The sequence below is a fragment of the Calonectris borealis genome, chromosome 4, assembly GCF_964195595.1.
Source record: "Calonectris borealis chromosome 4, bCalBor7.hap1.2, whole genome shotgun sequence".
Taxonomy (NCBI): Eukaryota; Metazoa; Chordata; class Aves; order Procellariiformes; family Procellariidae; genus Calonectris; species Calonectris borealis.
In genome coordinates this window covers 48475415-48488029 of record NC_134315.1, presented here as the reverse complement: position 1 = coordinate 48488029, position 12615 = coordinate 48475415, and the positions used below count along the sequence as shown (strand labels likewise).

Here is a 12615-nt window from a genome sequence, read left to right as displayed (position 1 = left end):
AACAACATTATGACAGGTATTTAAAGTGTTTTTTATTCAAAATATCATTGAAATAAGGATAAAATTGATACATAATAAAAGCAAGGCAAATTTGGCTATAGAATATTGATAAAGCTGCGTCGTCTTCTCAGTAGATGGACTCTCGTCTTTTTAAACGCTTCCCTTGGAAATACACATATGCTGTAGGCCTTAATTTCTGCTGAGTTGCTCTGTATCTTAGTGTTTTAGGTACTTATGCCAGGTAGTACCACCTCAAAAACAGCGGTGGAATGTCCGTGTTTGATACTACTATAACAACATTACTCTTATCAATGCCAATTAGGAACTTAGGCTACTGTTTTCCAGTTACGGAAGTGTGCTATTTGTTGTTTGTGAACTGCTATATAGAAGACTATAAGACTACAGAAGACTTCCCTTTTGTTAATCTGAAGTTTTCAGCATGTAAACTCAGTAAGTAGCAGAACCTAAACCAGTGAAACATAGCACTTGGTCTTCCTTTCATCTAAAATGTTAACACTTAGAAGTAGAAGGACTAAAATGGCAATATTTACAATAGACAATTATGATTGCATTTGTCTTAGAAAGATAATAATACACTGATCTATTAACATGGTACAGTAATTGAGTGCAAAAATTACAGAACTGCTTCAATACTTTTCATAGCAGTGCTTCATAAAAGATTACAGGTAAAGCATTCCAGATGAAAGATTCAGAGCATTTTAGAATTACGTGTTTGATTGTGAATTCTAGTTACATTTGCCTGCAAGTGCAGTTTTACAGGTCAGCAAAGCTGGAACCACCTTTTGATTCCCAGCAAGTTGCACCTATGAATTTAACTAATGTAGGGAAATTTAACATCCACTCTATTTGGAGTATTCTGTAATTGCTGACTTTCTAAAGGTGGCGAATATATATTAACAACCCCCACCCTCACAATTTTTTCTATAATAAGTAAGTTTTTTAATTTCTGCTTTGCAAGTGGCTTCACTGTTAGTTGTGAAGTAGAGAATAGAGAAGGCATGGAACTGACACAGGTCTCAAAGCACGGAAAGGCCGATTTGCAAACACATACATCCTGCCAGGACATGGGATGTTAAACCACTAGAACTGCCTCGGTTTGTCTAAATACAGTTACTTCTTACTTTTCTACCCAGCTAACAAATTACTCCAGAAGACACTGATATTCCAGGCACTTTCCAAAACACACTCCCTGCTCTGAAGAGCTCTGAAGTTATATTTACCCAATAAAGGTCTGAAGACTGAAATTGAAGGACTGCAGCACTTCAGAGACAGTGGGTGTTCAGCAAACAACTTTGACTCTCCATTTCCATCTTCTATTATTCTAGTTGTAGAGAAAAAGCAGGATTTCACAAAAAGGGGGAAGACAAAATGTGTGTGTCTGTCAGAGGGGCTAGAAAAGCCAAGACAGCTATCAAAGCAAAACAGAAAGAATATTTTCTTCCAACTGCCCTTCCTCCCTGCCCAATAAAAGCAGACCTAATCACGGTTCTTATATTCAAAGCATTTTGATTATATTCTGTCATACTATTTTTTGATCCAAATTCCGTATAATTTTCATCACTTCTTTCCCGTAAGATTTTTTTATGGAGTGGTATTCAACATCTGGATAGGGTTCACATTCACAGCTTCAGTCCATCTTTGTAACTTCTTTTTGCGTACTCTGCAGTTAATTCCGAGTTGTCTTATTCCATGAGAGATTTGAAAAGCAACACACATTCCAAATAAAAACACGTTTAAGAACTCCAGCCAATGCATCCCTGTACTGCCTAAAAGCAGTACATTGCTTTAGAAATTAGAAATGCTAAATTTCTAAAGCATTTTAGAAAATGTTGCTTTGAAGTAAATCTTCACATAAAGCGTGTGCCAAACTTTTATCCAAACAATAATTGTGGTCTTTGGCCAGTAAGGGTCAAACAAATATTGATGAAACTGTATCTGCTATACCTACAAATGAAACAAAAAAATTTTTTTAATAAATATTGGAACTGGAGACTTGCCAGAAATAAGTTCCCAGAATTCACATTCATATAATGCTCTCTCTCCTCCATTCCTTGACAGTAGGTGAACTGCTGGGGTTGCGGGGGGTGGGGGGGAGCAGGGAATCAGCTGCAACCCTTTTATTTCTTCATTGCCTGACACTATTTATAGCTGTGCTCCACACTCCTGCCTCCTCTGCTTTCATGTTCGAAACTTTAGATCCTTTTTGAGGATTTAGCATTGGTCCAATCTGGGTGCTGAAAAGCAATCTACACCTTAATATCCTCTTCCCTTTTAATGATATTCATTAACAATTGATAGACAATATGAAGCTATGTAGCTTTGAAAGCTCACCAAGAAACTAGAGATCACAAATTCCATTACAAGACACATTTTTGAACACTCATACATACACAAACACAGAGCAAACTAGGCTTTTGTTCACGGCAGTTCTTTTCGCATTGTTGTACTCCTTCCAGCGCTAAAAGCAAAGTCTGACTACAGCCTGTGAAGGTATCAAAGGGTGATGGCTCTTATACCCTCAAAAGTGGTGTCAGATCATCTCTAAATCAGAAGACACCTGTGGGGGAAACAGAGCAACTACTGGCTTTTGCTGGATTGTTGTTCAGTGACAGACTACAGAAAATATGAAAGACTCTGCTTTTGGGGAGAATGGATTTTCAAAATAACACAGCTGTTCTTCCTGACCACTTCTACAATTGACTTGCTTTGATTATCACTACTTCTCAATTTCTCTTTCCAAATAGTTTGCTTATACAACAACAAGAACAAAAGTTTCAGCAACATGGAAAAGCTATGATTGGATACATTGTCCTGATCTTTACTGCGTGCAGGCAAACTGAATATTATCTGTTCTTATCTGCAGATGATTTACAGCTTTTACAGTAACTGAGAGCGCTACTGTGAAACATACATGGAAGGGAAAACCAACAGAAGACTTACAGTGTTAATCTAACAGACAAAAATTCAGTGGACACACAAGACCTACTATCTAGTAGTCCAATCCCAGTGATTTGGCTCAGCAATCTTTGCTGGTAAACAGGAGCTTCACCTGCCTTACCTCCATATCCAGCAACTCAGAAGAAAGAGGGTATTTAACACTAGAAAAGCCCCTCAAACACCAAGAAAAATCTCACGCAAATGGTAAGTGGGTGGGAGATGGAACTAGCAATAAAAGTATATACCTTTATTCTACAGAAAAGCCAGAAGGAGGGTACACAATTCCCAAGCACAGACAAATCCACATTCCATATTTGTTTGCTAAACTGAGCCCAGAGATAATTGCATCCACCAGACAAGGACAGCAGCTGGTTTACCTACACTGAGTATAGAACCACGATACATGACTGTATACTTTACAATGCCATTACCTCTACATGGTAAAGTAGAATAGCACTTTGTTTGTTATGCCTTATATAGCTTTACCTTCGCATGGTGTTTTCCAGTCATTCAACTATATGGCTTGGTTAAACTAGCAATCACTTTATTTATTTTTCCACCTGGACTCATCTAACCTCTTTTAAAACATAGCAATTATTTTTATTTCCTCGCTGAGCATCCCATTATATTGCTTTACTTACATGGAGAAACATATCCCAGCATGTGGCCTTTACTGCTTTAATTATTTTTTGTCAGACTTACCACAGACATTGCCGCCTATCTTAACACGAACATAGCCGTCTATTCCCCATGTAGAGCCCCAAGAGTTCTGTACAATCCAGTACGGGATACTACCTGGAAGAGACATTTTCGTTAACAAGAGACAACATGAGATGTAGGAAGCATAAACAACTTCTGATACTCTACAGAGTTAATTACCATTTTAATATCTCAGAGCTTATGATGGTTTGATGATATAGCACAGTGAAACCTACTGCTGTTCACAGAGGACAGAGCTAATAGTCCAGTGTTGAACAGACTGGATATATCCTTTGCTAGCATAAAGACGCATATAGCCATGTTCGTGACTTTATAAGGACATGAAGTCCCACAGAACTGAAGGGGCACAGACAAGAAGAGTATTTCTCCTGGGATCAGACTGCGCTTCCAGAACTGATGTGACACCAAACCAAACACCTCTCAACAGAACACCCAGTTCTGGATTTTAATCACCTGCCCCACAGGAGGCAAGTTGCAAGTAAGCGAAAAAACATAAAACCTACTGGGTTGAAGCTCAGTTGATGGAAACGCACCTGTTCTGTCAAAACCAGTGATTAGAACAGCATGATTTGCTCTTCCACTGGAGCAGTGATACTGTATGATCCCACCAAGATAATCCTGCCAGCTAACCGCATCTACTGTTACTGCCAAAGGGCCCTGGTTAACAAGCATCTTCATCATTTCTTCTTCCTGACCGCTGTGAAAGAAGTGAGTGATAATGCCAAGTGACTTAAGTTAGCACACTAAAATAATTTGAGAGGTGGTAATCTACTTGCGAAGTACAATTTAAAAATCAAATAATTCAACTGTTTTCTATAAGTTCTACACACCACATAACATACATCAATAAATATGTATTTCATATACTACAACACAGCAATACAAATATAGGGCACACAGACTATGGGAAAGGTCCAAAGGTACGACGCTATTAAAAAGAATCCGGTTTCTGGGTCAAGTCAGTGGGCAATGGTGAGCACTATGTACCTTTTATATGTCACTCCATTAAAAACCACCTTTGGACAAACCATTAGTCTATATTATTATTTCCCATCAGTTTTTCAAACATGCAGAAGTACCTGTTATATCATACATAATAATACACTAAAATATGTATCTCAAACGCATCAAAACACAGGACATTACCACTATCAGACGTTACCATTAGCATCCTCATACAGTTTTACTTATGTAATATACTGGAACAGGAAATCTTTATCACTGCATGGTATGTGCAATAACTAAATTTGACAAATACAGAGCTATGATTGATTTTAGTTACTTATATCTGGCAGTAATTCAATTCCTAGTCAAAATTATATTTCTTGTCTTGAAGTTCAGTATGCAGCTGCATTGTACTGATAAAAGTTAGAAACAAACTTTCTTGGTACAGCAACCTAAAAAGCTACCAGTTATCTTCACAAAATTCAGTTGACAACACTGTTTGCTAAGTCATGGACTGTAGGAGGATGAGGGTAGGTATGTAAATGGATGAATACTGAAGTAACTGAATACTTCCTAAATTTTTCAACAAATTCCAGTTATTATTGGTAGGATTTACCGCTTCTGATACTTAAGCAATGTAATGTTCACTTAGCATATATTTAAAATTGTAACTGACTCAATGTTCCAATTTAAACACAGCCAACTGAAAAGACCTAATTTCAAGACACTGACTTAAGCCTTCTAATTTGAACAAGCTTAGTGATAGTAGGGTTGAGTGGATTCATTGAGGCAAGCTATAATGCTAAAAAATGTTATGTATTAATTCTTATCCAGTACACAACAGCTACAGAACTGATGCAATCAGCCTCATAACCTTTGGCTGGTCAACGCATAATTGGCTCTAGCTTACTCCACAGTTAGTGAACACAGAAGGAAAAGTACAGCAAATAAAAAGAATCAATAGTAGCTACCTGAAGTCATATGCAGCAAATCCTGTTATTGAAACTCCAAAATCTGAGCGACGAAAATAATGGCACAGTCCTGTCTGAGCTTTAAAAGTGTATTCTGAATCTCTCACAAGTTTTACTTTTGTCTGCAAGAAGATAAATGAATGAGAATTTAATGCATTTGACTTTAACACTATGCAGATCAAAACAGACGTTGAAACTGACCACAGAACTCACTCAAAATTCAGTGTGTTCATAAGAATGTCATGTTGGGAAACAAGATATTTACTATCTCCGGTTTCCCTGCTGGCAGAGAAAGCTTCAGAAGGGATTCAGAAGTGTTTAAATAATGAACAAAATTTAAAAGGTATCTGTGGTTTAAACTAGCCTCATGAGCAATCTCATCCATTTCAAGACAGAGACTATGCATTCATTTAATGAATGACCATCCATTCCCTTCAAATGACATCCACACACAAAATTATCCTCTCCTCAAGAACCACAAATATCCCAAGAACACTTCTATAAGATATTGAAATTAAGTCCAATTCTGCTATTAGAATCAAATCCTCATGCCAGTGTATAATGTATTATAATGGCTTCCACAGTTCAAAGTCCAGCTACAAAGGTATTGCATCAACCGTTTGTACTCTTCTTGTCTTCTGCAGTACAGCATATTTATGACAGTGTTTTCTCCCTTCTAATCCATTTGTAGTCCCTCTGTTGCCAAGCAAAAGGGAATTTTGCTTCAGAGGAATCCAGATGAATATCCTCTATCTTTCTTAAAATGCAAACTTAAACAAGTTATCTATACTGTTAGTAGCTGGGGTTGTATGAATCTTCAGGGGTAGGATTACGAAGTTCCTTAAAAAGGACAATCAGCTTTTTTTTTAAACTTCAAAAAACTAAGAGATTCTTTTTATATTCCTATAACTCAAACTACTGTCCCAGAGAATACTTTTTATTTCAAAGATATTAAAATGTTTATGCTTACATATATTATTAACACACATTTTGCATTTGTCATGAACGAAATGTGTTAGCTACAGTAGAATTTCTTTTTGAAACTATGTCTGCATTGTCATTGTTTTAGGTTGCAAGTGAAACAAAGGTAAATGCAGTTAATTTTATTCTGAGGTTCTCCACAGTCCTGCATGGAAAAAAAGTGTTTGCAACAGAAACCACAGAAATTTGAAAGCAGAAAATCTCAGCATCCCTCCTCTTCCCCAGCTGCTGGGGCCTAAACTGGACACTAAAATCCACAAAATGACACGTGGATAAATGGCTCCTCCTACACTGGTACTGTATGTCTGCAGTTCCAATTGATTTCAGTGGAAATACTGTGGCTTTCAAGAAACATTACTTTCAACACTTGTGGGCTGATTTGTTACATTCCCAAGAACATACATACGCTATAAAATTCCAATCAAGTTTCAATGAACAACTCCCTCTTGATTTGAGACTAAATAAATATGCATACATGTACACACACACACACGTTATGCATATATACATACATATACACACATGCCAAAAAAATCAGATGAGCTGTACACTCCACCTTCCCCATCACTTTTTCCCAGTAAAAAAGAATGTTAATATGAAAGCTAAGGAAGGGTTCGAGATTTATGAAAAGTTTCACACCTGGTTCAGCCAGCTCAAAGCACTAACAGTGGATCCCCCACTGCAGCCGTAATTATTGTATGAACAGTCAATAACCTGCTGTACGCTGAGTTCTTCCAGGTTATTTCCTTTAATTGCATAGGCAGACTCTATACCACCCACAACGCTGAAAGCCCAGCAGCCTCCACACTGGTACAAAGAGAAGGGAAACAGGGGAGAAAGAAAAAGTCAGCTTTGTTTTTGAAGCCTGATGTGAAAAGAAAAAAAGTCAAAAGGGAATTCTAATGCTCTTCCTTTACTACACCATCCTTGAACTTCAGTTTTAAGGCAATAATAAAGAAATGTAATCAGCCATTTAAAAAATTGTTTTTTCCCCCTGTACTGCTCTCTAAAAGCTAGAAATGCATTATGGATGTCTTATTTTAAGGATTCCTGCATTGTGGTTGTCTTATTTTAAGGATTCCTTCCTGATTCATTTTTTCCCTTTAAGATGGGTCTGAGGATGCTTTTTACTATGCGATATCTATTTTCTTAAAGAAGGATTGGGGCTCAGGATGAAATTATTTTTTAACCACATTAGTTAGTAAGTTTTGGAAAAGGATACATTTAAGGAGACAGTCTACAACTTTCTACAGGCTGAAGAACTTTATAGAAATATATTAGATTACAGTTTAAGAAACAGTAAACTGAAATTAAACATAATAGAAAAATTCTTAGACAGTAACAGAATCTGTACTGCAGTTCTACGCTCTTTAAACTGTGGCATTTAAAATAGGAAGCAGAATTTATTCCTAGGCAAGGTCCAGATTACACAATGTGAAGAACAGAAAGGAAAGACATTGGGGATTTAACAGCTTGGTTGTTTCTTACCAGTGACCATAACCACTTTGGGACAAACTGTAATCAAGTGGGGTCTGGTTATCTTCCTATCATGAATGCATCCCCTGAGGTGTTCAATGGTAAGATACGGGTGTTGACCAGTCAAGGGCATGAGAGAAAACAACAGCAAAGAATCTATACCCACCCAGGTGAAACGGGGGGGATGAGGTCATGTACTGAACTTACCCCAGTCTCTTCACAAAAACACAAAACACACACGGTGCAAAATATTGGCAGATTTACTTAACTAGATCAAAAAATGTATTACACACAGTTTATAATTGCACGATTTCTAAATGCACAACTTTTACATCTCATGCTTTTAAGTCTAATCCCACTTTGCATAAAATGCTACATGACTTTGTATATGTTCAACCGGCCATACTTGTGCCAGCGCTCCAAGGAGTCTTGAGGCAGTGCTGGTCCCTTCCAAAACTTTCACTGTGCTCTACGACGTACCTGCTGGAACTGTCTCAGCAGTGCTTGAGAACCAGGAAAGGAAAACACCAGGACTTACTGTTTGCTGATTTCTCACTTCTGCAATGACTTTCTTGTCCCTCCAGTCAAACTTCTTTGGCAAAGGTTTTTCCTTTCCCTTTGGCACTTTTATGTATCTGGGAAGTTTGTGAGGTATGCTTCTTAAGTAAATAGCTAAACACAGAATACAAACATCTATAAATCTACTAACTAAAAAAACCCCACAAACAACTGTTTTACTACAAGCCATAGAGGTAATTTTGATCTGTAGTTACAGATGAGATTACATCTCATTCTCAAATCCATAGAACATTCATGTATTTTAAAATAATCATTATGCTCCAGAATGAATGTAAATATTCCTACAGTTCTAGAAAGAACATAAATATTCCATGTAGGGAATGTGGGCACAAAGCGTGAAGATTTACTAAAGCTGATCAATAACCATTCCATAAAACAAGTTTTGTTTGAAAATTTTCACATTTTACTTACTGGAAAAATATTACTTTATTTTAGTCAGGTAAATGGGGAGAAATAAGAGGAGAATAATGTAAAGATTCTGAAACACAGGCAAATTGCTAGTTTTTCACTAAAAAAAGCTGCTTAATTATTTAACCTTAAAAAAGGTTTGAAATGCCCCGATGAATAGAACATATAACAGCAGACTTGAACAGCAAGAAGGGAAGATTAGGTTAGGTATCAGACAAATTTTCTTAGTAAAAAAAAAATTAAGCATGTGATATGGCTCCTGAAAGTCATAGCTATCATTGTACAGTCGTGGACCTCCAAGCATCGTTTGGATTGTAGTCAATTTTGTCTTGGGGTACGGAATAGGAACTTAGACTACTTGAGAACTTGTGTATTTTCCGATTTTAAAACTGTTGCAACTGAAGAAGGCCCAGTGAGAGGAAAGGAAAGGCAAGAAGGAAAGGAAAGGCAAGAAGGAAAGGAAAGAACGAACAGTCTGTAACTAAATCATATTCAGGCTCTGGGCAATTCAACCTTGCAAGACTAGAGAAACATGAAGAGGATTGTTGTATCCTTCAGAAGTACTTACAGTTCGGTACCAGACATTGTAAACTAGCTGACTATCAGCACTGGAAGAATCTGTAAATGTGAAAGACACAAGGTTCTGGGAAAGAATAAGAAAAACAACAGAAAAGGCATTAGTAGCGGCAAGAAAATGTACCTTTGAACTCTTCAGGAAACAGGTGAGAAAACTGATTTATTCCATAGAAAGCAGTTGTATTATCTTTTGATGATGAATTCAGTAATCTAATTCTTTTAGCGCTTTCCTGAAGGAAAAAAAATATATTGTGGACATTATTAAGTTAGCAGTAGTGATAAAACCATAAGAGCAGAAAAAGAAAAGGTTAGCACCAGTAAACATGAACTTAGATAACAAGACAGCTGTTCACCTCAGATTCATCGTGGATTCCTATCAAACCAATATGAAAGCCATTGGACTAATTTCAACTCCAAGAAAGATACCAAAAAAGCATTTGTAAAGTGCATAGAGGGTAAAAAATTGATATGAGACAGACAAAACAAGCAAGCGGAGAACAAATTGCGTCAAACTCATCTGATGCCCTTCTTTGACAGCACAACAAACCTTGTGGTTCAGAGATACGTAAAAATGTCTTCAGATAAGAGTTAACCCTGTCTTGCCTTACATCCTTATAAAGCAAAAGAACAGTATAAAGGCCTAAAGACATTAAAAAACCTAAACTATAAATTATCAGGAATCCTAGATCTCTGAAAAACATGTTTTTGACCTACGAAAGCAAGACAATCTGACAACCCCCTCCCCAACTTCTTCTGCTGACGAAGTTCAACATGAAATATAAAAAAACTTAACGCCACCTTCTGCGTTGATGAAGACTTCACCACACCCCCTCAGCAGCAGACATCCGCTGGCGCGCTGGGCTGTCACGCTCGGCAGCATGACCTGCGGCCCCCCCGCCACCGGCAGCCACCAACGCCACTCGGGGCCAGCAGCGGCCGGGCTGGCACCGCAGTCCCGGCCCGGGCCCTCAGTCCCGGTAACCGCCCCGCTGCCCCGTTAGAGACTGACAACCGCCCGGCCCCCGCAGGCACGACACAGAAAGGGGGGCACCACAGCGGGCGGGGGGGCGCCGCCCTGCCCGGCCTTCCCGGTCGCCCCATTTCCCTGGGGAACCGCTCAGGCAGGAACCCCTGGACAGCCGGAGACGTGAGGCGCGGGACGGGTGAAACCCGCTTCCCACCGCGCCGGGCGGCCTGCACGGCGTCCGAGGCTCCTCGGTCCGAGGCTGACACCTGGTGTCAGAAACGGGGAAGGGGAGAAAAGCAGCGACGCCCCAACCCCAGCAACTCGAGGGGAAGCCGAGCAGGCAGGGCCGAGGAAAACGAAACAGCGAAGGATGCTGGAGCGGGTTCGGTACTCCGGGCTGAAGGGCTCCGCCGTGCCACCTTCCTCCACCTCTCACCCTTCAGCCACCGGGCTAGCAGCGGCAGAGGGGCACGCCGCCACCCTCCTCCTCCGGCGGAGCCCGCAGCCAACGCGGCGGCAGCAGGCCCGCTGTGTAGCGCGGGTCGCGAGTGTAAGTGCGGGCAGGGACACCTACCCGGAGGGCCGCCGCCGCCGCTTCTTTCTCCCGGCCGCCTCCGTCCCACGGACGGCGGCCCGGACCACCGCCGCCGCCCTCCTCACCAAGCCGGGTGCCTGCAGGCGCCAGAAGGGCGGCGCTGCCCGCCCCCAGCAGGCAGCAGAGAAGCGCCAGCCCTAGCACCCCCATCGACCGTCCGGGGCGAGCGACGGGTCGCACCATGCCGCGCCGGGCAGCGGGGCCCGCTCCCTGCCGGGTCCCCGGCCGCCGCCCCTCCCCTGGCCGCCATGTCATGGCGGGGTGGGGCCTGGGGGGGCGCACCCCCACCCCGCGGAGCTTGCGGGCCGGGCTGCTTTCGTGGGGGAGGAGGGGCTGAAAGCGCCTTTCTTTCCAGCCTCTGCCCGGAGGCAGCTCCCCGCTTCCTCCTACAGCGGGCCCGGGGGCTGGCCGGTGCGGGGGGGCCGGCACCCCGCTGGGCTGCCCCCGCCCGGCGGGGCGGGGCGGGGCATGAAACGGTGGCCGCCCGGCAGTAGCGCCTCGCGCGCCGCCCCTCAGGGGCCGGGCGGGCTCCCGCCGGCGGCGGGGCTACCGCTGCCTCCGGGGGTTCTGCTGCCGGTTTTGCTGTGTTTCGGCGTGGCCGGCAGCACCTGGAAAAAGCCCGTGTTTCAGGCGGTGTTTTTCCGCGTGGGAGATGCGCCGCGGGGCGCGCAGGGCTCCAAACGAGGGGGGAGAAGGTGCTGAGCGTTCAGTTAACTACGAGGTTAAAAGTTAATGCCAGGCCTTCACTGAGAGGAAAGTGCAGAACTGGGCTGCCCAGCAGGAAGGAGAAGGCGTAGTTGCTTCTTTGGGGCAGCAGAAATACATTTTGTAGGCTTTAGCAAGGGAAGGCATTGGTGGGGAGAGAAGAGCTGCCCTGTGCTGCACAGCCAGTGTCCGCAGCCTCTGGTGTCCAGTGCGAGTAGGTTATGCTGGAAGAAAATATTTGAGAGAAACCTGCGTGTGCTTATTTACAGCTTCATTAGGCCGGTATAAGTTAATACAGTCCTTTTTTGTTAATTGCCATCACGGGCTATTTTTACAGTGTTTGTAGGTAGAATATTTGTTTAAACCTACTCTGTGTTTCAGTTGTCTCTGTTGTTTTCCCCTCCACTACCTTGTCACCACAATGTGAAGGCACAGGTGCCCTGTCCTGTGGTGCCAGTAGCAAGCCTTGCAGTGCTGTGTTTGGGAAACACGAGGCTTTCCTCATGCTGAAACTTTAAGTTACAGGGTGTGAAGTTTTGCTAGCATCGCTGTGTTGTGTAACACAAGCAAACTTGTGTTGGTGTGTGTGCTTTGTAAAGGGTGCAGAATTGTGCCAGCGCATTTTTTTTTTTTGCGTCATGCAGAATTTTATCCAGTAATACAAGTTTAAAATACAGATCCATGTATTTTTAATTTCTAGATTGGCAAGTAAGGGATTAAACTAATGGCTGAGG

General features: G+C 41.8%; 1 protein-coding gene across 2 annotated transcripts; it reads right to left on the bottom strand.

Moving 5' to 3' along the window:
* Positions 1-15: 15 nt before the first annotated feature.
* On the bottom strand, positions 16-11535 carry CTSO (cathepsin O). 2 transcript variants are annotated; one of them, XM_075149431.1, is made up of 8 exons: positions 11156-11530; positions 9739-9844; positions 8590-8723; positions 7215-7382; positions 5595-5716; positions 4212-4375; positions 3661-3753; positions 16-1965 (listed from the first exon to the last, which is right to left on the bottom strand). In XM_075149431.1, the coding sequence occupies exons 1-8, from the start codon at positions 11429-11431 to the stop codon at positions 1931-1933; spliced, it is 1098 nt and encodes a 365-aa protein (XP_075005532.1). In that variant the 5' UTR covers positions 11432-11530; the 3' UTR covers positions 16-1930. The 2 variants fall into 2 exon arrangements, with proteins under 2 accessions (XP_075005532.1, XP_075005533.1); XM_075149432.1 differs by lacking the exon at positions 7215-7382 and having other exon boundaries at positions 11156-11535.
* Positions 11536-12615: the final 1080 nt, after the last annotated feature.